This window comes from Trichogramma pretiosum, unplaced genomic scaffold, assembly GCF_000599845.2.
Source record: "Trichogramma pretiosum strain Unisexual culture from Peru unplaced genomic scaffold, Tpre_2.0 scaffold58, whole genome shotgun sequence".
NCBI classification, from domain to species: Eukaryota; Metazoa; Arthropoda; class Insecta; order Hymenoptera; family Trichogrammatidae; genus Trichogramma; species Trichogramma pretiosum.
This window is the reverse complement of record NW_019641630.1, coordinates 514,273-538,445: the sequence shown is the minus strand read 5'-3', so window position 1 is coordinate 538,445 and position 24,173 is coordinate 514,273. Positions and strand designations below refer to the sequence as shown.

Here is a 24,173-nt window from a genome sequence, read left to right as displayed (position 1 = left end):
AAATCGGTAAGGTAGAGAGTGGCGGGTAGCGTTGGAAGCGAGATGGTACTGTAGGAGGGAGTTTGGGTAACTGAAATATTTATGAAATGATTAAAAGTACATACATAGTATAGTTTGTTTTTATAGATGACACGAAAACAAAAGAAACGATGCATGTCTTGATTATTGATATAGTTATATTTATTTACTGGCATATACTTGATTAAACCATAACGATCGATTTAAAATGATTTTACACTCGCAACATGATCATAAAATTTTTAACAAATGAAATAGTTTATTTTTAAAAATCTGTAGAATATAATGACTTACAAATAAATTACGTTTTAATTTAAGCTAGAACTTTGGAAATTACTCGCCTGATAAAGCTGATTCGTTTTAAAATCAGCTTTAAAGAATAAGAGTTTTTCGCTGCGATAAGAACTAAAAAGTAATAATACTTGCATCGATGTTTGCGTACTCGAGTTTAGATCGACAATGACTAGCACTAAACGTACGCAGATTTTATCGGTTTTTTGTTTTACATAACAAAATTATTATGTGATTTTTGAAAAACAACGTAAGTTGGTAATCTTTTCACATCACATTTTATATTAAAATAATATAATTTTGAAGACATTTTACGTTGAACGAGAAACTTTGAACGTAAAAATTATTTTCAATTAATTTAAAATCCTGCATTTGCAAATTAGTCATATTCTAAAATGTGTTTTTAAGTTGTTAATTTGTATTGTTATCAAAATTTCATTATTGAAAAATATTTAATTAAGAGTTGAAAATAATTACTTTTACGATGAAAGTTTCTCTCTTCCACGTCAGCTGCAGGACCTAGCTATTTTTCTGAATTTCATCGCTTTCGTTCAAGTATTATCTTGCCGCTAATATTTGGCGCTAATGGAGCTCTTCTTTTGATTGGCTTCCCAGCAACTAGTTTATCTTTCACCACTGGCAGTCCATCACTTGCGCCTTTGCGCTTTCGTAAAGACTCGGTGGGCAAATACCTCGCGGGTCTTAATAATTTTCGAAAATTATACGGTCCGTTTATATCTTCACTGTCTTGTTGCACCTGGATAGCATTGACTTTTCTCTTCTCTTCTTGGTTAATTTTCGTTATCGTTGGTCTCAAAAATTTACGTAAATCTGGAGTTATTCCAACCATACGATCGTTGATGGATTTTATAGCGATGTTCGCTCGAACATTCACGAGGTTACGTGGCGTCACGGGTTTATGATGAAAATTGCTTGAATTCATGTTGCTATGTTTCAAGTTGTTCCTATTGTTGATATTGCTTATTTTGTCACTGTATGCAATATTATCATTGAATTCTTGACTATTCATTTTATCAGTTATGATAGGTTTTGACTGACGACTTATATTATTATTAATACTATTATTATTGTTATTATCATTATCATTTTTATTATTATTTCTATTAATGTTATTTTTGTTAGTAAAATTATCATTGGGATTTTGCAGTTGTTCAGCTCGTTGTGTCTGTTGATGTTGATTATTAACTATTCCATTGATAGCTCTTGCATAGCTATTGATTTCACTAATCTTGTATCCAGCTCCGTTACGTTGATTTTTTCCATTATTTAGATAGAAATGTGTACCATTGGCAAAATTATGAACATTACGTTCCGGAATTTGTTTTCTATACTCTGGTGAGGATTGCAAGCCATTACGATAATCTTCATTCCTTGAACTGCAAGAGAATTTCGTAAGTTAAAAAAACAATGATAAAATTTGATTATTGAATTAGTCAAATTTTGTAAGTTATTTTTAAATCACTAATTTACCTGAAAGTTTGCCATGATACCTCTAGTGAGGTAGAAGCAATAGACAATAACACAAAATATTAATTAAAATGATAAAAATCATAATTATAATCACGAAAAACTACTTCACGCATACAAAAAAAAAGTTTTTAATCTTACAAATAAATAAAAAATATATAAAAAATGAATGTTAGTGCTTGACGAATATTTAAAAAAAAAATTCGTACTTAATTTGAGTTGCCGAAGTATCCCCTTGTGTCTCAGCTGGATTACTCAAAGCTTTGTGCCAAATGTCCGAGAGTTGTTGCTCTGAGGCGACTTGATAATCGCCGTGGGCTTGAAGGCGATCTTTTCTCACCGCTTCCATCTCCAACACTTGTCCCATGCGACCTCTGAAACATTCATTATCAATTGATGAGAGGGAGAAAATTTTTCTATAGTCTTTACTACCCCGCCTGAATAAAGCTCGCGCGATTAAATACTCTGAAAGTCAGTTGCAAACAGGAGTTACAAGTGTAGAGCTTTCGTACTAGTTTATACCAAAAAGATATGGAAAATATGGACATTTAAAGTTGAAAAAACTGTAATTTAAATAGCCACATTTTGTATACTTTTTTTGGGAACTACTTTTCTATGATGGTTTTTAGAGAGTACAATAATATGAAAAATTTGTACAACTACAAATTTCTGAATGAAATCATGCTTCATAAGGTTACTTTCAAAAATTGAAAAAGTGTTCGCAAAACTTTAGTCAAAAATTGCACATGTATGTACAAAAAATATACACGAATCTAGCTTGAACTAATATCACTCCAATGGTACCTCGCTGAAGGTTGGAGGTCATTTTCCAGCTGTATCATTGGTAAGTCCCAATTAATTTCCTTTTCTGCTTCTGAGTCCGAACCACTTTTGATGTAAGTTCCAAAATCAAGGTAAAATATGGCATTCAATACATTTTTTATTTCTTATTTTATTAATTATAAAATCCTTGTCAAATAAATTTCCAAATAAAACGCTGCTTTGGTTGAAATAAATAGTTTGAATATTTACCTGCTGAGATCATCTTGCAAGTCGCGATAATACTTGACAGTATTATCTTCGATTTGTTCGTCGTCACGTGATTCCAAGTATTGCCGAATTATATCGAAATTTTTCGGTCTTACGTAATCTTCTGGATTTTCTTCAATTTCGCTTATCGGAACAGGGCCTTTATTCGCTCTTAGATACTTATGCACTTCTTGATTTTTCATGTGTACCTGATAGAATTTTTTAAATTAAATCATTTCGATTGAAGAATGTAAGAAAACAAAATGATAAACTTACAGTCTGTGCGAAGTGAATAAGGTCGGCCTGTCTAAGTTTTGGATGGACCGAATCTTTGACTGGAACTTTTTTACGAATTGGACCCTCTGTCTTATACCACCTCTTTATGATAAGAGTGGCATCATCTGGTTTGACACCTTCACGCAGTAAAGCCTGGTGGGCTTCTCTTTTATCGTCGTAATCATTCAAAATTCGCTTGTATCGTTCCTCCAATTCTAGGCCAAACTTCTTGCGTATAGTGTAACCCCTGAAATGACTCTGTATGACCAGAGCAGCTTTTTCTTCGCTTTCTTGAGTTTCTGAATTTTGCCTTGATCCTCGAACGCGATTAGCTGCTTCTTCTGCAAAACGAAGTCATAAATTTATCAGTTTGTATAATTTCACTTTTTAAAGAAATATTATTTACAAAACTAACCAGCTGCTTTTTGCACAACACTCGATTCTTCATTGCGACTTTTAAGCGCTTCAATCGCATGTTTTCTCGATAGCCAGCCCCGAATGTGTCGTTGCAATGTCACAACCGACACGGCGAGCTGCCATTTTTCACGCTTGAAACGAATCTTCGCTAACCACCGACGAACGCACGCCTGCACCATAACGATTTTTTTCAACTGCTCTTCGTACTGCTTCGAGAGAAACTCGACGTGGTAATATTTGAGGAAAACTTTCGTCCTTCCTAATGCCCAACCATCCATTTTTAATCGAACCAAAAGAAGTCGACAATTATCACGATTAGCAATCACTCTTTCATCCCATCCAAAAGCGAGGAAACAGTATCTAATGAAATAAATTAATGTATTTTAATAACAGTTTTTATACTGTTAACAATGTACACATTAAAATTAATTTAAAAGTGAAGGAAGTTTTTAATTTGAATTAAATTTAAAGAATTTTTTTAAATCTTATCATAAAGTTAGCCTTGTCAATTAGATATACATATAATGTACAAAAATTATAACTTATATATTACTTTACTTATATATTTTACTTATATGCTTATATTTTGACTTTGCTACTTGCAGATTTACAAATATTAGGTTACTCGCCATCTACCGGTGGGAGCTGGATTTAATTTTCATTGAATTTTCATAAATTTTTTAAGTAATTTACGCAAAAAATAAATCAGTATTAAAAGTAGAGTTGAATCTTTTTTAATGATGTTTGCAAACAAATTAATGTTCGAGATTGCATTCATGCATTTTTTGCGCAGTTTATGAGAAAAAGGAAATCAGTACCGATACATTATTTTTGAACGAAGTTAGTAAAAAAATATAACTTACCTTTTTAAGAATTCGTTGAAAGGTATTCGATGAGAGAAGCCGTTTTGCCTAATCCTAATCGTCTCCAATATACCGGTGTATCTGAGTTGTTTAATGACCTTTTCTTTGTCGAAGAACTTGGGACTTCGATTGTCGTTCGGCTTGATGCAGCGAACGAATTGCGGGGAGCCGGAGACCATTTTTTGCAAGAGATCCATCAGCGAGTATCTGAAGTAAGTGGCAACGGTCTGTTGAGCTCGCGATTGCGACGCCAAACCTCTACTGGAGTAACGTTCCTGCGAAAGAAAAAAATGTTTCATTCCGATCTAAAGTCACTCAGAAACCATTGACAATGTTCAGCTTCATTTTTTTGTACCTTGGTACTGTGGCCCGACGGCGATAGCTTCCTCGAATTTACATCCTGCATCGCCGAGTAGAGATTGCCGGTCTTGGTGATCGGGCACTGAAACAGGAATCGAACCATGTCGAATTGCGACTGACGCACGAGTTGTATCACCTCGGGTGGCAAAAAGTTTCTATTTTTCTCGAGAAAACCGTCGGCTTGATAAACGACTCGACCGGCAAAGTGGTGAATGGCAAAACATACGGCATCGGACTTGGGCCTTACGTAAAACTTTGATTTGATATTGTTGTGGAATTTTTCTGCAAATAAAGAAGCAGCATTATTTAACGAATTTCTTTTCATGAATTATTTAATGATGAATTCTTACCAATCAAAGATTTATCATTAGCCCTTGGAAAACGACTTTCTTCATCCAAAAGAGCTAATAAGCCCATGGGCTTGCTCAGCAGCATATCCAAAACTGGCCTGTTATCCGAAAACTCAACTAAATCCACGGGAATACCTTCGGCCATGTACTCCTGCTGTTCCCAGGTGAAAATATGTTGGTTGAAGTAATACTGGATCTGTTCGTTGGCGATGTTGATGCAGAGCTGCTCGAACGAGTTCTTGGGGAAGTTCTCGAAGCCGAAAATGTCGAGCAATCCGATGGCGAGTGGCTCGTACATGGACGAACGATTGAAGCTTAATAAGCAATTAATCTGATTAACCATCCAATCGAACAGACGGCCGTACAAGCCCTTGGCCATGGCGTCGCGAGCCGCGCAAGACTCTTCCACGGTGTTGTTTCGCGTGATAGTTTCTCCGCGAGTTACCACTGAATTCGACGTCAGGGCTTCGATCAGATCGTCCGGTTCGACTCCCAAAAGTTTGGACACTGAAGAATTGAAACATTTTCATGTAAACCGTAGAAATTTACGTTGCTCGATATTGTAATTAAAAAAAAAATACCTCTTATGACGGGCTCGTTGTCGACCACGGCACTCTTGTTATCGGTGTTATCCTCGGAGAGAATTTCCACGAACTCGATGTCGCCGAGATGCAATATCGCCGCCAAAACGCTGTACACCGTGTCGACTTCGGTATCCGCGAAGCCGAGAACCTTGAAACCAGCCTTGAGCTGCTGGAACTTGTCGATGTGGGTTTGCGTATTGTCCGCGGCAGCATCGGTCAGATAGCGATGCGTTTTTCGGATCTCGGGGCTCAGGAAAAACTCTTCCAGTCGACCGTCGGCCTCCAGACCGTCGTACATATAATAAAATATGTGGAAATTTCGCTCCTCTCTGAGAACGAGACGAGTCGATTGTTTTATTTTAGCTCTCTCAGTTTGAGAATGAAAAAAAAAAAAAATACTCACTCCGCCTGTGCCACCACGCGAGACTGCTCGAGCAGGTAGACGGCGATTCTAGCCCCGGTGACTTTTCCGCCGCGCGTCATCGTCAGATCCAGATACTTGCCGAATCGCGACGAGTTGGCGTTTATGCCCGTGGTCGCGTTTCCGAACGCCTCCATTATCGGATTTATCTGCAGGATGCGTTCCTCCAGATTCCTGTTGGGAGCCTTGCTCAGGTAGACCAGTTGCTTGAGAAGCAAATTGGCGGACTCGGTTTTACCCGCGCCCGATTCGCCGCTTATGACTATCGCCTGATTCTGACGCTGATGAAGCAGCGCTTGATAAGCCGCGTCGGCCACGGCAAATATGTGCGGAGGATTGTCCGAACGCGCCTGACCTTTGTAACGTCGTCGTTCCTGTAGTTGAAAAAAAGAATGATCAATCGATGGGGCCTACGTTCAGTGGCTAATTAGAAAAGTTCGGTTTCTACGCAAATTTTAATTTGTCGCTCGCGCCATGCGAAAAACTTAAATATAAGATTTTTAATTGATAAAAATACTCAGAAAAGGATAAAACAGTAACGAGATCTTTTACTAATCTAAATAGATATGGAACACGTTTTTTAGTTTAAATTAAATAATTAAGTGATGTCCACGGTAATTTATTTCAGTAATAAATAATTGTTCTCGCTAGATCGCGTCTCTTCTAGCAGAAATAGTCGATCTTTGACTAGTGCATGTTTGATCAATTCAGCATGTCAATACGTAAGGTTTATCAAAAATCCAGTAACCAACTTAATTTTCTCCTCGTTCACAGCTTCCATCAAGACATGAAAAAACTCTCTATGCTAAAAGTTACATGAATAGCTTCAGTAATCAAGTAACCAAAAAATAAACAGAGAGTAATGTAGTAATGAGCAATGAAAGTTAGTTTAGTTTAATAATAAAACCCTACAACGATAATATGCTAAGGTGTAATGATAGTTGATATCAGGTGCAGGCACAATTTTTATTTAAAGTAATGAAAATATATGCATCTATGTACATTGTACATATTCACAATTGTCGGTCAAATTTTATTTTGCATCTCTCACATGCGTAGTCTTTGCCGCCTTTATAAACAGTTATTATTAGTGTTTTAGCAAATTCACTAATAGTCTAAATTTTTTCTCGCATTTCTTTTCGACCTTCGTGTACTGTCTTTTGGTGCCTTAACAAATTAGATTTATGTCCAAATTTCTTCTCACACTTGTCGCATGCAAAATCCTTGCGACCTTCGTGTACTATCTTTTGATGAACGAGCAAATTAGATTTATGTTTAAATTTCTTCTCACACTTGTCGCATGTGAAACCTTCTCGACCTTCATGGATTATCTTTTGGTGGTAGAGCAAATAAGATTTACGTCCGAATTTCTTCTCACACTTGTCACATGTGAAATCTTTCTGACCTTCATGGACTGCCTTTTGGTGCGAGAGCAAATTATATTTATGTCCGAATTTCTTCTTGCATTTATCACATTCGTAATCCCTGCAACCTTCGTGAACAGTATTTTGGTGTTTAATTAATGTCGATTTTTCTCCAAATTTCTTTTCGCACCTGTCACATGCATAATCATTTCGACGTTCATGTACTGTCTTTTTGTGCCTGAACAAATCTGATTTTTGTCCAAATTTTTTTTCGCATTTATCGCATGCAAAATCTTTGCAATTTTCATGGACTGTTTTTAGATGGACGAGCAAATTTCTTTTTTGTCCAAACGTCTTCTCGCACTTGTCACATGAGTAATCTTTTCGACGTTCATGTACTATCTTTTGGTGTTTGCTCAAATTGCCTCGGAGTCCAAATTTTTTTTCGCATTTATCGCATGCAAAATCTTTGCGGTTTTCATGGATTATCTTCAGGTGAGAGAGCAAATGGGATTTGTGTCCGTACTTATTCTCGCATTTATCACATGCGTAATCTTTGTGACCCTCGTGGATTGTTTTTATGTGCCATAGCAAATTATGTTTATTTTCGAATCTCTTCGCACACTTTTCACATAAATAATCTTTGAAAACTTTGTGAAATATTTTTTGGTGTTTGAATAAATTTGATTTATTTTCAAATTTTCTCTCACACTTACTGCATGAGTAATCGTCGTGATCTTTGTGTACTAATTTTTGGTGCGTAAACAAACTCGATTTTTTCACAAATTTTTTGTCACAATTGTCACATGCAAAATTTTTGTTGCCTTTGTGTACTGATAATTGGTGTCTACTCAAATGACTTCGGAACTCGAATTTCTGTTTACATTTGTCACAAGCGTAATCTTTTCGTTCATCCAGAATTGTATCTCGGTGTGTGATCATGCTTGATTCTAATAAAAATGACTTTTGACAAATATCGTCAAAGCCTTGTTTGTCGTCCGAAACAACAGTGTCATGTTCAATCAAACTATTTTCCAAGACAACTTTGTTGATTTTCTTCTCGCTTTTATCCATTTTAGTATCTGAGTTAAACAATGGGTCCTGCAAGTTTGTGCCACGGAAATTGAATGAGTAAAATTTATCTTTTGGTGTTACGGCTTATTTCATCAAGAAAGACAACATTCAAACTAATTTTGTTAAAACTAATTGTTTGTTCAAACTAATAATGTTTGTACTATAAACATAATCAATGTGTCGAAGGACGATGTCAAAATCGTTATGAGTGTATTATTTACATTTAAGTTACCGATTTATCTGTGTATACGTTATCCTTACAATATTTGAACCAATTTAAAATTCAAATTTATTTATGATTTCTTCGTGGAATTTTTCGGCCTTCTACAAAATCTTCTAACAGACAACATCGAGTTTACACAAAAAAACATCGAGTAAATAAAATCCTTATACGCATTTATAATGAAAAAATTTAATATTCATTCCAGAACTTGCCATGACGTGTTTGGCTTACTCTGTAACCCACCCCTGCCTATAAAATTATCACAAATGAGAATAAATTGCACAATTTCCATACCATTCCAGTGTACAAGCCGAGATTGGTGAAAGGATTGACTGACACGAGTATGTCTCCGATGTACGTGTAAATCTGCGATCTTTCATAGCGATTTTGTAATTGGTCAACAATAGCATCTTCGGAAAGAACATCCAACGCGGCTAGGTCATCCATGTACATCTTTTCGGGTCTGGTTTTGCGATCTGTCTTCAATTTTCCGTGCTTCGTCGTAACGTCGGGTTGATGAACGACTCTACCTTCGGATCTACACAAGAACAAATTTATATATCAATGATACGCTCCGCAGGAAATAATTAAATCTCATTAACGAAGTTTACCGATACTTTTGAATCTCCTCTTTGATCTGCAGCCTTATTTCTTCGAGCCTATCCTCGACGCTCAACAGCAGCGGATGCTCTTTGAGCTCGCAGGCGAACGGTCGATGCTCCATGTCCTTGACCAAGCACTCGGCGATGAAATCCGACAACTCGGCCGAATGCATGTCGGGAATTTTCAGGCTCGGCGGTGGATTGCGCGGTATCTGAAACAGGGCTCGCATCGGGTGCAGCTCGAAGAGCGGCGGATCGCCCTCGGCCAGCTCGATGGCCGTTATGCCGACCGACCAGATGTCGCAGCGCGAATCGTAGGACGAATCCAGCTGCTGCTCGCAGGCTATCACCTGAAACGAGACGGTCGCCACGGCGACCTATTATTAGGCATGATAAATAGGAGGTACGACGACGACTGTTTTACAAATGATTCGATGAATTAAGTTTGATGCTCGGTCGAAAAAAAAAAGAAATGCCACACTTACTTCGGGTGCCATCCAGTACGGCGTACCGACTGAAGTGTTTCTTCTCACGTGAGTGGCGGCCAGATGAGAGGAAACGCCGAAATCGACCAGTTTCACGCGTGCATCTTCAGTCAGCAGTATATTGTGACCTTTAACATCTCGATGCATGCAATGATTATTATGTAAATAGATTAAGGCTTCAACGGTGTCGTGCAGAATATAGGCTATCTGATCGTCGGTCAAACGGCTTCCACGTCTCTTCAGACCCTGGACGAGGTCTGTTACTGACCCACCAGTGCATAGCTTAAAAAAGAAAAAAATACGATTTTTAAGCATGCAGAGCTCGTACATCGGATGATTATTTTATTATAAAATTAATATCGGTACTTTAGATTAACGCGAGTTTTTATTTGAATTCGAATTTTTTCACTTAAATAACTATGCAATACGGATATAAGATTTTCAATTCCAAGAAAAAGTATAATCCTGTAATATTTTTTCTAATTCAAATAATATTACGTGACATAATATTAATGATTATCCGAGTAGAAATGCTAGACATTAATAATGTCCCGATGATCGAAAAATTGGTTTAAAATATACATCACAATTAATAAATGACCTCAAAATGATAATTAAATTTTTTCAAAAAATTTAGGTTAATTTTTGATTACTTTACTTAAGCCTTCGCCACTAGATGGCGAGTACCTTTACCTACAAATGTGCAAGTGACAAAGTAAAAATATTTGTATAAGTCAAAACACTATTTTGAAAAAGTACATCGTTAATAAGCTTCTGGTCGTCTACCGCTTCAGCCTACTTGGCCTAGAAGCCTTGAAAAAGTATGTAAGCAATTATTGCCATGATACTCGTCATATAATTTTGACCATTTCTAATAGGATATTTTTAGTATTTTATAAAGCAATTTATGTTCTGTGTTTTTAACATCAATAACTAAGATAATAATTCTTCGCTCGTTCGCGTGAAAAGTGCGATACAATACAAGTATTACTTTCTCGAGAGATAGAACCGAGAGCAACCGATGATGCATGACGCCGATAATGATTTCGCAGTTATAAAATTGGCCGAGTCCGTTGTATCTCAGCTCGTTCCAGGCTGAATAACTTTTTCGCTAACGTAAGTAAATTCAAGCCAAGATAGTAAAAAAAAACACGTTTTTTTTTCCACAAAGACTACATTCAAATTTACCTCCATGACGAACCAAAGTTGATCCTCTTCCTGAGCCGGTTTCGATCTCTTGAGAAAAATGCCATGGAAATCGGGTATATTCGGGTGCATGCTGAGATCTCGCAAAACGAGAAACTCTTCCTCGATTTCCTCGATATTGTCGGCGACATTTTCCAGTATCTTGACGGCCACTTGCGAGCCACTTTCTTTATCGCGCGCTTTGTAAACCTCGCCGTAAGTTCCCTCTCCGATCAGCTCCTCGAGGCTGAAACGATCCTCGGGATCGGGCACAGACTCGAAATTAACGTGTTGGCTGAGACCTCGATACGTCATGTTGGCTGCCGGGTCTGTCAAGTCTGAAAATATGAAAAGTATACATTTTATACGCTACAACCTCGTATAGCAATATCAAATACGCGTAAAGAAAATTTTATTAAAAAAATTAATTAATGTATTTGCTTCACACCACATAAAGAGAAGAAATATGATTAATTTTTAACACCTTCTATCACTCAAACATACAATTTTCAGAAAAATCACTGCAAATGCCACATCCAAATGAATCACCAGAAATCAAAATCAATTTACCAACCAAATGCCATAATCTCAAATTCCTTTTCGAATGTTTGGTATCTCGTTCAACGAACAACTAACATTTTTCAACCGACATAGTACGCGGAGTCGTTATTCCGAGATCGAATGAACACCGACTGAACTGTTGGAGCAGTTGACAAAGTAAAAACTGATGCTAATCAGATACCTGTTAACCCTCTGTAATTGGATCGAGTTTGAGGCCGGCGCAGTGGTTACGTTCTATCGTTTTTCTATCCCTCCATTTTTCTATTTCTATGCAATCATCTATCACACGAGCTACTGCGCTTGTTAATGAATTTTTAGAGAATATTGAATTTTTAAAATTCATCAAATAGGACTAGCATCGTTAACTTTTTGTAAGAGAATACATTTTTGACCAATTTTATAGAGTAAACGAATTTTTCCATATGATTTTTAGGTATTTCACGATGCTAGATTACTTATACTCGCTAGATTTTTTGATAATTAGGAGAATTTTATTGACTCATTTTTTAAAAAGACTCGAAAAAGCGTAAAAAATGATGAATTTTAAAGCGTTAGAAAATTTTTAATTTATTATTAATGTAAAAATAATTAATTTACAATGAACTGTTTTTGCAACATTTTACATTTACAGTTTGTCAAAAAGTTTATGAACGATAATAATTATGAAGTCTATTCAAATGAATGTATCACGCTTGCAATGTTGGGCCCAGTCTTCTTTCGAACATATATATAAAAAAAAAGGAAACCTTAGAAGGTGTGAAGCCACTCGTGACCCGAGAAACATGTCTCGATTTTGAAATCGATTTAACCAGACGTATGTAATGTATAAACTACATTCGACTGGACTACATTTTTTTTAAACGCGTTATGGGTGAGAACATCTTCACAGTTTTAAACGATTTTCCTTTTAATGTGAAATTAAATATTTTCAGGCCTCTTGCTCCAGGCATATACATGGGTACACAGATTACCCGTTGTCCAAGAAAATCGAAACAAATGTTAAATATTGCATCAATGATGACAAGTTTTTTGTACTAATTATTCAAAACTGTACAAGAAAATAATTATAACTTCTTTGAGAAGATACAAACAACAAATTGTAAAGTCTTTTGTTATAAAATATAAAATACTAGCCTGAACGAGTGTTGCGTTGGAAACCCGCGATTTGCATAAGGCTTGATATGTATCATCTCATTGTATTACTTTTATTTGTTCTAAAAGTTGAGATACAGGATTACGTGAATCCCCGTTATTTATTTGCTGAGCTCAACAGCTTATGGTTGTTGCAAAATGACAGTTCTTGATTTGAAAAAAATTTAAATATACACTAGTGAACAATTTTTCAAATAAATAAGTGAATAAAAAATTGCGAATTGACTCATTAACGAATAAACCGGACGAACCATTTTTACAGCTGAACAAATTAATAAAGAGTTGAGTTTTGCGTGTGCGAGAATAAAAATATCAATATTTTATTCTCATGCAGAGGCGAGCGTTTCAAGAATCGGTGACGCACGTATGCGACGGTCAATCTGCGATCCCTGCACAGCCGAGGTATTAGAGCGAAGAAGCCTTTTACGAGAAATTGGCTTAAGATATCGGCTGCGTTTCAGGCTGCATAATATATTGACTGCAAATTTAGCTCGAATTTATATGTATATGCTTTGTTAACTGACCGACTGATCAAGGCCTTTATACTCAGTGTGGTAATTCTTTTAATTTCCATGCATTTTTTTTTGTAAGTAAAGTAGTACAAAATACCGCACTGACAATAATCATGCGACTGCGGTTAAAAAAAATTTGAAATTACCGTTGATCATCATTTAGGAGATGCTAAAGACAGGGTAAATGTAATTTCTAAAACGTGTTATCAAAGACTTCTGTGAAATAATTTTCCCCAAAACTACACCGAAGTCTTTATTTTACAATGTTGCCTTTTCATTTTTACTCAAAACCTTCTTGATATTTTGAAAAAATATTTCTATTGTCTTGACTGTTTACGTACTATTTGAAAAAATTACTTCCGGTTGCTGTCGTAAACGAGTACTTTTCAACGCCTATCTTATGCATAACGCCTAACCTACTGTAATGAAGTAATTATGCTAGTGAAATTTAATTTCATACGAATTAAAGTACAAGAAAGAATTGAAAAAAAAATGTTTACATTCTCTTGTCGTTGCAGTGAAAAACTCGAAATTATCTCAATTTAAAACTACATTTATTGCAAAAAAATATATTAAAACTGTCCTATATTTTTATGCGATATAAAGTGTCATCATTTAACGAGTTAATTTCTATTATTAAATACAAAAGTATTATAATAAGCCAAATGCTTTTGAATATGATGAAAGGTAGGTTTATCTCATTGAAGATATTATAAGCATAAACAGGCTGAGTTGTTACATATAAAAAACTTCTTTAGTGTTTTTAAAAAGTTAAACATATTTATCTCGGAATGTCATACGCGAAAAGAATAGTTTAACACAAAGAAAGTCTTTTCGTCATAGAAATGTACAACGATGATTTCGAAAATAAAATTGTCCACTCGCACGAGCCATGCCATGCATGCCGGAACAACAACGTAAAACTCATATATAACACAAAAACCTTTAGCAGTGGAAGCTTGTATATATTTCTCCGAGCAACACAAGCGTGCACGCAGGGAAAAACAAATAAAAAAAAATCCCGCACAGTACACTCTTTTAAAGATCTAATCTGCGGGGCAAAACGTTTATTCCTCGTAATAAATGCGCCGCTGCGTGTGTATTTTAATCACAAGCTGCGGTGGGTCGGCACATTAATGGATAGAGTAGTACACCACGCACAAAAAATTTGCCAATGAAAATACGTTTTACGTTCGTGAGCGACTTTTTAGAATTGTGCTCAGTAGCAGCAGCGGCGGCGGCGGCAAAATTGTACTTTTCATTCAGTCGGTTAGGCACAGAAACAGTCGGGCGGGCGACGGCGCAAAGAATGGGAAACTAGATGTGGAAGCGAGCGTGGAATATATATACGCATTGTCCGGCAGAAGCAATTTTTTTCAAAGGCGTTGATACGCGATGATTGGTGGAAAGTGAGCTGCGAGATTTCGGCTGCATGGGTCTAGCCTGGGCGACACACTTTCGCTGCCTTTTGAGCGCATAAATACACAACAATCGCCATGGTGAAAAATACCGTTTTGACTTTTTATTTATGCACGGTTTTGACTGCGTGGATTATGCTATTGAAAAAAAGCGAGTGAAATGACTTGCATTTTTATTTGCCGTCCTTTTGTTTTCTCTTTAATTTTTGACCTATTTATAGTGTTTAGAATTTAATTTTGATATTTTGCCGTGTGCTTTTTTTAACTATTTAAAAAAAACAAAAATTTATTATTTCAAATTTAATGTAAAATCAGCTATGATAATAAAGCAACCAACAATGGATTTTAAATTTATGAAAATTTAATCGTAATTAAAGCCAGCGTCTAACACTAGATGGCGAGTACCTTTAATTGTAAATCTGCAAGTGGCAAAGTCAAAATAATCGTACAAGTTAAAACACGGCTTTAAAAATTTATAATAACTCTACATTTTTTTTAATTTCTTCAAAACTTTGTTCCTCAACTCTGACTTTTTAATTAGTCATTTAAAAAATGAGTGTTTACCTGACACTCAAATTGCTCTGTCTAATTTTCCAAAGTATAATTTTCCTACAGTCCATAATTAAATTGAACGCGCTAGCTGAACTGTAATTTGCAACTTATAGCTCGCAAAAATCCCGACGATATTCACCAGTCACTCGAAAAGCAATCATCGGTGCCAGCCAAAAAGCGAAAGTTCGTGTGGCCCATAAATCACCGCGTAGAGACAAAATAAAAAAAAAACGCGAAAGTAGACAATAAAGTTAGCTACTGGCGATTACTTCCGATGCTACATACACACACACAGCGAACCTATTTCCGGTGATTCTATCGTAAACTGTCGAGAGAGAGAGAGAGAGAGAGACAGAGACCAACGCGTATAACGGTGCATGTAATACGTCGATGGAAGAGCTCGGCGGCGCTTGCTGAAACAATGGGATTTTCATTGTAGTATTTTTTGTGCGATGCGCCAGAGAGATCAATGTACACTAAGATATGTTCGAACTTGGGTTCCCACCGCGTGCACTTGGATTTATGCAAAGTATTTTATTTCATTTTTTTTTTTCATTTATGATTGATTCTTTACGCGTTGGCTGTATAATACAAAGCGCCGGTGTGTGTAAAACGAGATTTACCAAGCTTCTCAAGAATTTTCCCAGATCAAATACCTGTGAGCTATAAAAACCCACGAAAAAAGGGGACCAGAAAACAATCGCAACGCGCCGCGTACAAAGAATCCAAAGTAAAAAAAAAAAGCTAACTCGAACCACTTTAATTTACTTGCACTCATTAAACGCCGTATATGTGTGTAATATATATAAATGCGAGCAGCGAGGAGGTGCTCAGCTCGCTCGTGCCGTTGCACTTGCTGGTGCTAGAGCGCGCCTGCGAGAGCATCGAACGCAGCTCTGCACTACATGCGGCTACGGTCGCGAGGCTTTGCGGTACTTTTTTTTACGATTAAATCTCATTCATATATATACTCCTCTCTCGTTATAATATTAATTTGCATGTAATCGAGGCTGCTGAACATGTGCTCGGTTCAGTAAGTCGAAAAAATGCGCGTATACATACACGTTCGAGGCGCAACTGTATGGAATTTTTGTGTCAAGTTAACGCTGTTGCGTGCAAAAAGTGCTCGGGCTTTGTGCATTTTCACGCGACAAAAATTCGAATATTGAATCGTTTTTTCTGTACCTAGAAGCTGACCCTTAATTTTATTTAAAATACTTTTACATTAAATCTTCGTTGAAAATTAGTTGTGCTCGGACTGACTTGTTTGCTAACCTGAATTTACCCAAAAAATCTGATTGAATTTAATCGGATATATTATTTTTATTGAAAATTAACATTTTAATACTGATTATTTTCGTTAGTTCTTAAAAAAATGTATAAAAATTTAATTGTAGTTGAAACCAGTCTTCACCGCTAGGTGGCGAGTACTTTTAAGTACAAACCTGCAAGTATCAGAGTTACAATAATTATATATAAGTCGAAGCACGGGTTCGAAAATTTAATGTGTTCTCTATGGGTGTAACATTATTTCAACTCAAGATATGAGTTGTGTGGATCATTTAAGTTAAACAGAAATGTCGTATTAAAGTACTGATCCTACTAACGAGCTTTTGGTATGGGACGGATACATACAGATTGGCGTTGTCACTTTTTGAACCTTATATAAACCTTGATCATGGCTTATAATTAGTTCAGGTCATTTTTCAATACAATTTGACTCTGTTATGCTGCGATAAGTTCGTATAAAAAAGCGTGAAATTCTATCTAGTATCCTCCCTATAAAATAGAAAAAAAAAAATAACTGTCTTGATTTGATGGTACAGGTACCAGAATACAATTCTCAATTAGATTATGCAATGTACGTCGCGTGTTTTACTCTCTAATATTTTTAAAAAAGGTAACAATTGAACAGAAAAGTGCAGCCAGCTACTCTAAAAATTAAATCGAGCTAATCTTATCGTTACATTTCTGTAAATAGCTCCTGGATATATCCTCAATACTCAATGCAACCTCATTTTCAACTTATAATATTCATCACTTCGTTTTTTTGACGCAACATTAGTAACCGGTGCAAAAAAAAAGGAATAATAAAACCAATGAGTAGCTATCTGGACTGGCAATTCCACGAGTAAACTGCTTTCTATCTTTTTTTTTCTCACAGAAACACAACTTTCAATATCGATCATCATTTGAATGTAGCAAAGATATAGAAGTGCCTCATTATTTTTATTCAACGGTGCTCGACCGAATAAAAAGGAGATCCTAGTAGATAATTTTGCATATATGCATAATGGCAATATGTAAAACTATCGAAGCTCGCGAAAATACGCGAGCGAGCAAAAAATCATTGTTATGTATTCCCTTAAAATGCGCCACTACACACACACACACACATACATACACGAGATCGTATAACTCGCGGAGAAAACCTCAATACATCATATTTCTAATTCATCGTGTTATTTTTATGCTAAGTGCGCGCCGAGCATCGTAATGTCGTGTATATAAGAGATGTACCCGTGAAGATGCGATGCTTTTTAATGCCGTAATTATGCGAAGCCCTACTTTTTCGCTTCTGGTCATTGACATTCTGCCAGCTATTTCGGATTCTTCGGGCTGAAGTACGACTGTTTGATCTTAACTTCTTTGCTAATTGCATATACAAGTAAAGTATTATCATTGTTAACTTTGCGATAAATGGAACAAATTGAAGATACTTATTATTCGCTCGTGTAATACCTATTTAAAATATGAGACATGAGAACCCATTATGATCTTCCAAAGGCCGGAAGATCTGTTTCACACGAAGAAAGTTTACAATGTCAATCTTTACGAACATAATTCCATTTGACATCTCATTGAATGTTAATTTTTTGATAAGCGATTCTGACGTTACGATTCAGAGAAATGTTGACGTTAAACCGAATCGATAGGTATGGACCCACGTCTTCTAAAGACCTTCAGATAATTAAAAAAATCACTGATGCATAAAACTTTGTATTTTCAAGTCAATCATCTTGTGGGCGAGAGAGCTATGTAAATATCATAAATCACTGTCAAGTGTATTGGTATAATATGCAGTATACATACGAGAAATTGAAGATGATAAATCATAAATGCTATTAACGTGTATGTGAGTTCTTAATTGTTCATTTACCATGCTTGATTAAAAATGAATTTCTTCTTTTTTTGAAATACTCATAAATGAAATTTAATGTTTATGGTACAAGTGAGTCTTGGTTTACTTATAAGAACTAAAAAAGTTTTAGCTTAAAAATTAACAATTTTCATATGAATTGTAAATTTTGTACTGTGGGAATTCAAAAATGTTCATTTGCAATTTTAGGATTAAATACGTATGAAATTGACATTCATACCGGTATTTCATAGTTGTAACAACTTTTCACTCTACTGGAGCAAAAAGTAATATAGCAGAGAAAACACTTGTGCACACTAAATCAAGTAAATAATCCAGTCAGTGCAGATTTAAAGAAAGTGTATCGTTTAAGAAAATTGTCCTTTAAGAAATATATGTAGAGAGTTTCGAATCAAGGAATCGTAACAATACAATAGTTTACACGAATGAGAAAAGTCTTGAGCAAAGAATGAGCAATGTTTCGCTGAAGCACTTGAGCTACATTTAGGATTTTTCGCCTTGCGCACGGAATTTTTTTTTTAATTTACCCCGCTATCGTAAATATTTTAGTGCCGAACATTTATAATAATTAAAACTTAATTATGTTTTTTACAGTTGAATTATAGAAATTATTTTTTTTTCCTTTCTCTATCGATATTAGAATAAGAGCAATAATCGATTTTTTTATTTCAATAATTACGAGTTATTACGGTTTTAATAATATAGCATGGTTAATTAATTTTTCCATTATTCCTGATTAATGTTTCTTGCTCCATAAATAGTTATGTTTTTATATTTATTGAAATAATAGCGCTGCATATGTAGTACGCGCAATAAAAAGCCGGTACTTATTGAGCCTCAAAGCGGAATTAAAATATCCAAATTACCGCATCTCTACCAATGCACAATTTTAATTAGAAAAATATTTAAATATCGCTACGTTTAATTACAAAAAAGTAATAATAATAAATTGCTGCCATAATCATCATACACAGAAATTAAAACTCGTATCATAATTCCTCGCTATTGCCAAAATTAAAGATGAAATGAATTTTTGTCAGAAAAGTACGAGCCCTGTAGAAAATCGCCGTATAATAGGCCGCATACATTGTTTTATATATTATGAAAGAGAGAAAGAAAAAAGGAACACAAGGCTTGTTTGTGAGCTTGGCATACAATCAAGTGCAGCTGGAAAGAAAGCTGACAAGTGCCGTCACTTCTTTTAAGGAGATTCAGAGCCGAACGAGATGCGCGTATAATAAGAGAAGAGAGGAGACCTCGTCATGGATTATCAGTCGACTCTCGACGCTTTTACCTCTTCGTTTAACGCTCGCACCCGTTTCTTATAAACATCCTCCTTCGAATTTTTTTTAAGGTTATTTTCTTAGAGACTCTCTTGGTCGCTCTTTCCCTTGCGTTCGCTCGAAACGATACACACAAGAGCCAACGGAATATATTAGCCGCGGCAATTATCCATTCGCTCGCTCGCGCGCGCCACGCACGGCATTTTCTCGGTATGGGCTAATTCAATTTTGCGATCGCTCGAGAGCGAGGGAGGGTGACTTACAAGTGGTCAAATCCTATTATTGCTGAATGTGGGATATGAATTTTTAATTTTTTTAATGTGCAAAGCTCGTTAAGAAAAATAAAATCACGAGTCTAATTTAAGTGCATTACAATAAATCGAAAGAGATTGAGTCTAAACGACTTATACATTATACATTGTCTTATTAGTGTACAGTGTAAAATACTCGGTATAGGAGGCGAAAATAGTTATGAAGAAGAGAGAGAAAAAAAACATCTGGCTTAATTAGCGCCTCGCATGTGGTCTCGATTGTTAAAGACAATCTTTTCCGGCCAGTGCGCGTGTAGTACGCGGGCGCGCGCGAGCTTGGCGCGTAATTCATAAACGCGTCATGCGCGAGACTCGCTGGAAAGAGTAATTTTGTTGGAGAATTTTCAGTTTTCATTTTATTTTACTTCGTTTTTTATTTTTACTTTTGCTAAGATTTATGTATATAATTATCACTCTGGGATTGAAATTATTGTTTTGTCGCCTGTAGATGCTAATGATGTTATAGAATAAGACACCTAATTTATCACGATGGATTTCGCGTTGAAACTGTCATTACAGGATAACCAAGTGTTTGAATAAAGAACAAATAAAAAAAACGTAAAATTGTTACACATTTTTTAGTAGAAATTTTATGAATCTTTTACTTGTGTAAGAGAATTGATGAAAAAATTGTTGAAAAGCCAATTAGAAGAATTAAAATAAGATAATAAAGTGATAAGCCCCGATGATACCATCAATCGGGCTACGACGATGAAAAATTGCAAAACTATCAAGGCGATGGCTGTTGAAGAGAGAAAAAATCTTTTTTCCATACATTAATTGCATAAGCATTACACACGTGTTCTGCTTCCGTTCCTACGAAACCCAGACACGGCAGAGAGGTAATCAAACAGGAAAATTATTTCGCGATTCAATCACGGTATTGTGAGAGCCTAGGCTCGCTATGGGTCAAAAACGCTCGGATATTATGCGCATATACACACACACACACATCAAAAGAAGAGCTAGCTGCTCGTATCACCATGACGGGAATTGCGCAATCCGTATAACTTCGCGCGCATACACACTTTCTCGTAATCGTTGATACACGCACGTACATATATATCTACGGCGAGCTGTATTGTGATGTGTGTACAACGCGTCTATACGACGTCGGCTCGCGCGTCGATGTTGGTATATTATTAAAAATAGTGATTATCGAGCCCGCTACGCGGCGCCTCTTTGTTTTCGTAATTCGCATCGACAAAAATGTAAACAAAAAATGATTTAAAACCCAAACAATAACGCCGTCATATGGACGATCATTTTAATTTTTTTAATTTGATACCATATTGTTATTTTTCGTAATTTTGGTGACATTAGTTTATATTTTATTTATATATTTATATATTAGTTTATATTAGATTGAAAAATTAAATAAATAAAATTGATTAGCGAAAATGTTCAAGAAATTAAACCTGAAAGTTTACAGCAAAATAAGATGAAAGCTGTTGATTCGGGTATTGAATTTCGTTGTTTTCATTGAGCAAATTGATGCATTTGAATGAGATGCTTATTAGTAAGATAAATAGTCATTACATATCTATCGAGCAAATTATGAATAGAAAAACTTGAAACTGCTATAGGCGGCGAATGCGAATTTTGTTTGAAAAGTAGAATTAATAGAGGATGTTCTTCAAATTTAATGATGCGAATAAGATATTTTTCACTTGTTTATGGAGTGTAACGTCAAATAATAAAACTTTCTTTATAAAAGTGTCTCGCTAAAATTCAAAATAGCTTTCTCCAGCTAACTTTTAGTTTTTTCCCACGAAACGAATCTACCAAATCTAAGTGCCAAATAATTTAGCACTGGTTTTCGCATCGATTTTTATACCTACAATTACAGAATCAGTTCAATGTAAACAATATATTATTGATAATAATTATGTATTCATTAATGAATTTGTGCTCACAAAAAAAGTAAAAACTCTATCGTATTATGTAGTCCCATAGATATTGAACTGTTTTTTCCTGCAATAATAAGCAGTGAATTCTTATTGAGATTTAGTGTGTGTAAACACGTCAATACACTTATTGATTATTGAATGTTTGAAAAATTCAATTTCTAAGTTTTCCCGAGGAGTTTTTTAATTTTTCTATGATATCCTTGCTTGGCACAAAAAAACTTACTAAGCGAGAATGAGGAGTTTTTTCAAGAAGTGATTAAATATAGCCAAAACTATAATATCATGTGAATAAACAGTAAATAATATAAATTATAAGTTTGTTCTAATTATATTCAAGACCTGATAAAGAAGAAAAGAAATTCATTGGAATGTTACAGGTGATTCTCAGTCGTAACAATAATTTTTACGTTGATCTAACCGAAAATCCAACGAATATATTTTAAAATGAAATAACTCAACTAATAAGATACGGTTTAGATTTTAAATAAAATTTTTGAAAGAAAGTTTCATTGCGAAATGAGTAAAGTGACACAGATTTTCATTAACAAGTATGATTATTATCATGTGTATTACTAATGGTATATTTAGTTTTTATTGCCTCTATAACTGCTTAGACTTTTAATTAATTACATGTACCGCATTCGAAGAGATCGTTAATTTGCTAATATCGTTGACACTCTTAAACTTGAATAATAATCTTTCATGAATTGAACAGTCTACTTTTGCGATTAATTTTATATCTGCCATTAAAGCTCATCAACTGTTAGTTCAAAATAAGCTAAATGAAGTGTAAAAAAACGTCACCGGTAATTTAATGTCGATGACATTCAATATTTCCAGTACGTCTTTGAAATTTTTCGTAATTTTTAAGAAATGAACAAAAAACGTTCGTTCGGTCAAGAAAGAATTACAAGCTAATCGAATTAAAAATACATCGCGATAACGAATCTCACAAAACTTCAATCAAACGTTCGATCATCAAAGTTCATTCCAACGATAATTTCAATGTTAAACTCCGATGCTCGAACGAAACGAAGATCGTCTTTGTTTGCAAAGCGATTGTTAATGTATAAGGCAGATAAACTCACTCGTGTCAAAGTGTATATAAATCGCTTGGAAATCTGCGTCAACGATGTGCGGCAGCAGCAGCCTGACTCACACGCTCCATCGGTCACCTGTTGTTTCATGAGACATCGCGCATTTCGTTCCGCACGCGCGTGTGTGTCTGCTGTTTACGCGTATGCCTCGCACTGACAGCCGCGCGCGAGTGTACCGGTTTTATTCGCGTGGCACACACGAACGAGCACGCGTACTACTACCGTATATAATATAATATATAGGAAATCGCTACTTGTGTGTGTGTGAATTTTGCGGGCTGCGCCGCGGCAAAACGCTCGATCGGTACTGAAAGTCTCAAGAGTCACGCGTCGGCCTTTTTCCCGTGTCAGAGCCGCAGACACACGCCCGCTCCGTGTGTACTGTGTTGTAGTTCTTCTCGTCGGTCCCCTTCTCCTTTTTTCTCCCTCGCTGGATATAGAGCTGTCTTGGTGTGCCGTGTGTGCTGCTGTATACAGTCAACTGTGCACCGTTATCATGGGCCCGTTCCTTTTTCTGATATGTATATACGTGCGCGGCTTCGACTTCGCGAGCGTATAATACACCATGGTAAATCGGCATCGGAGAGTTTGTAGTACTGTGCTACTACATTTTTACCGGACGTAATACTATATAATAAAAAGAGTTTGAGTGTTCGATTGAGCCTGCCAATAAGAACCATCATAATTGTAATTTTTTTATTTTTAACATTTTTGTTAAATAAATGTAAAATATGATCTTTTAAAAAGGGTTGATTGAACAATTTTGATTGATGTTTTTTCAAACATTCTAGTGAAAGTTCGTAATACTAAATCGGTATACTAAACTTCCGATTGCCTAATTTTTTAAAAGTTTTTTAAACAAAATAAAGATTGAAAGAAAAATTTGTTATAACCAATTTCAACTCACATTTCAACCTGTGGAGTTAATGGAATACCTGTGTTGAACTCATTCGCCATCGTTTCTTTAAAAAAATCTCAAGGTCTTTAAAAAACTACAGGAAGAAATCGTCATTAAGAGTTTTGTAAAAGTATTCAATGAGGTCATTATAAACTTGTTCTATATTTGGTAATATGTGATGTGGAGATGCACTTTTTACAATAACGGTGAAAATTTAAATTTTTATTTATCCTATACGAATATAAATTTAATTCAACTATAGTGTTTCAAATTTTGTTCTACTTCATAT

General features: G+C 35.5%; 1 protein-coding gene across 5 annotated transcripts; it reads right to left on the bottom strand.

Moving 5' to 3' along the window:
* Window positions 1–153: 153 nt before the first annotated feature.
* On the bottom strand, window positions 154–23,276 carry LOC106652950 (myosin-IIIb-like). 5 transcript variants are annotated; one of them, XM_014372158.2, is made up of 17 exons: window positions 11,605–11,707; window positions 11,034–11,368; window positions 9,846–10,127; window positions 9,370–9,710; window positions 9,053–9,296; window positions 6,080–6,471; window positions 5,674–6,005; window positions 5,093–5,599; window positions 4,738–5,024; window positions 4,383–4,657; window positions 3,518–3,879; window positions 3,103–3,443; window positions 2,830–3,035; window positions 2,602–2,685; window positions 2,007–2,171; window positions 1,801–1,822; window positions 1,606–1,706 (listed from the first exon to the last, which is right to left on the bottom strand). In XM_014372158.2, exons 1-17 carry the CDS (start codon window positions 11,612–11,614, stop codon window positions 1,695–1,697), a joined length of 4,197 nt encoding a protein of 1,398 aa, XP_014227644.1. In that variant the 5' UTR covers window positions 11,615–11,707; the 3' UTR covers window positions 1,606–1,694. The 5 variants fall into 5 exon arrangements, with proteins under 5 accessions (XP_014227641.1, XP_014227639.1, XP_014227640.1 ...); XM_014372155.2 differs by lacking the exons at window positions 1,801–1,822; window positions 11,605–11,707 and adding an exon at window positions 22,978–23,276 and having other exon boundaries at window positions 154–1,706; XM_014372153.2 differs by lacking the exon at window positions 1,801–1,822 and having other exon boundaries at window positions 154–1,706.
* Window positions 23,277–24,173: the final 897 nt, after the last annotated feature.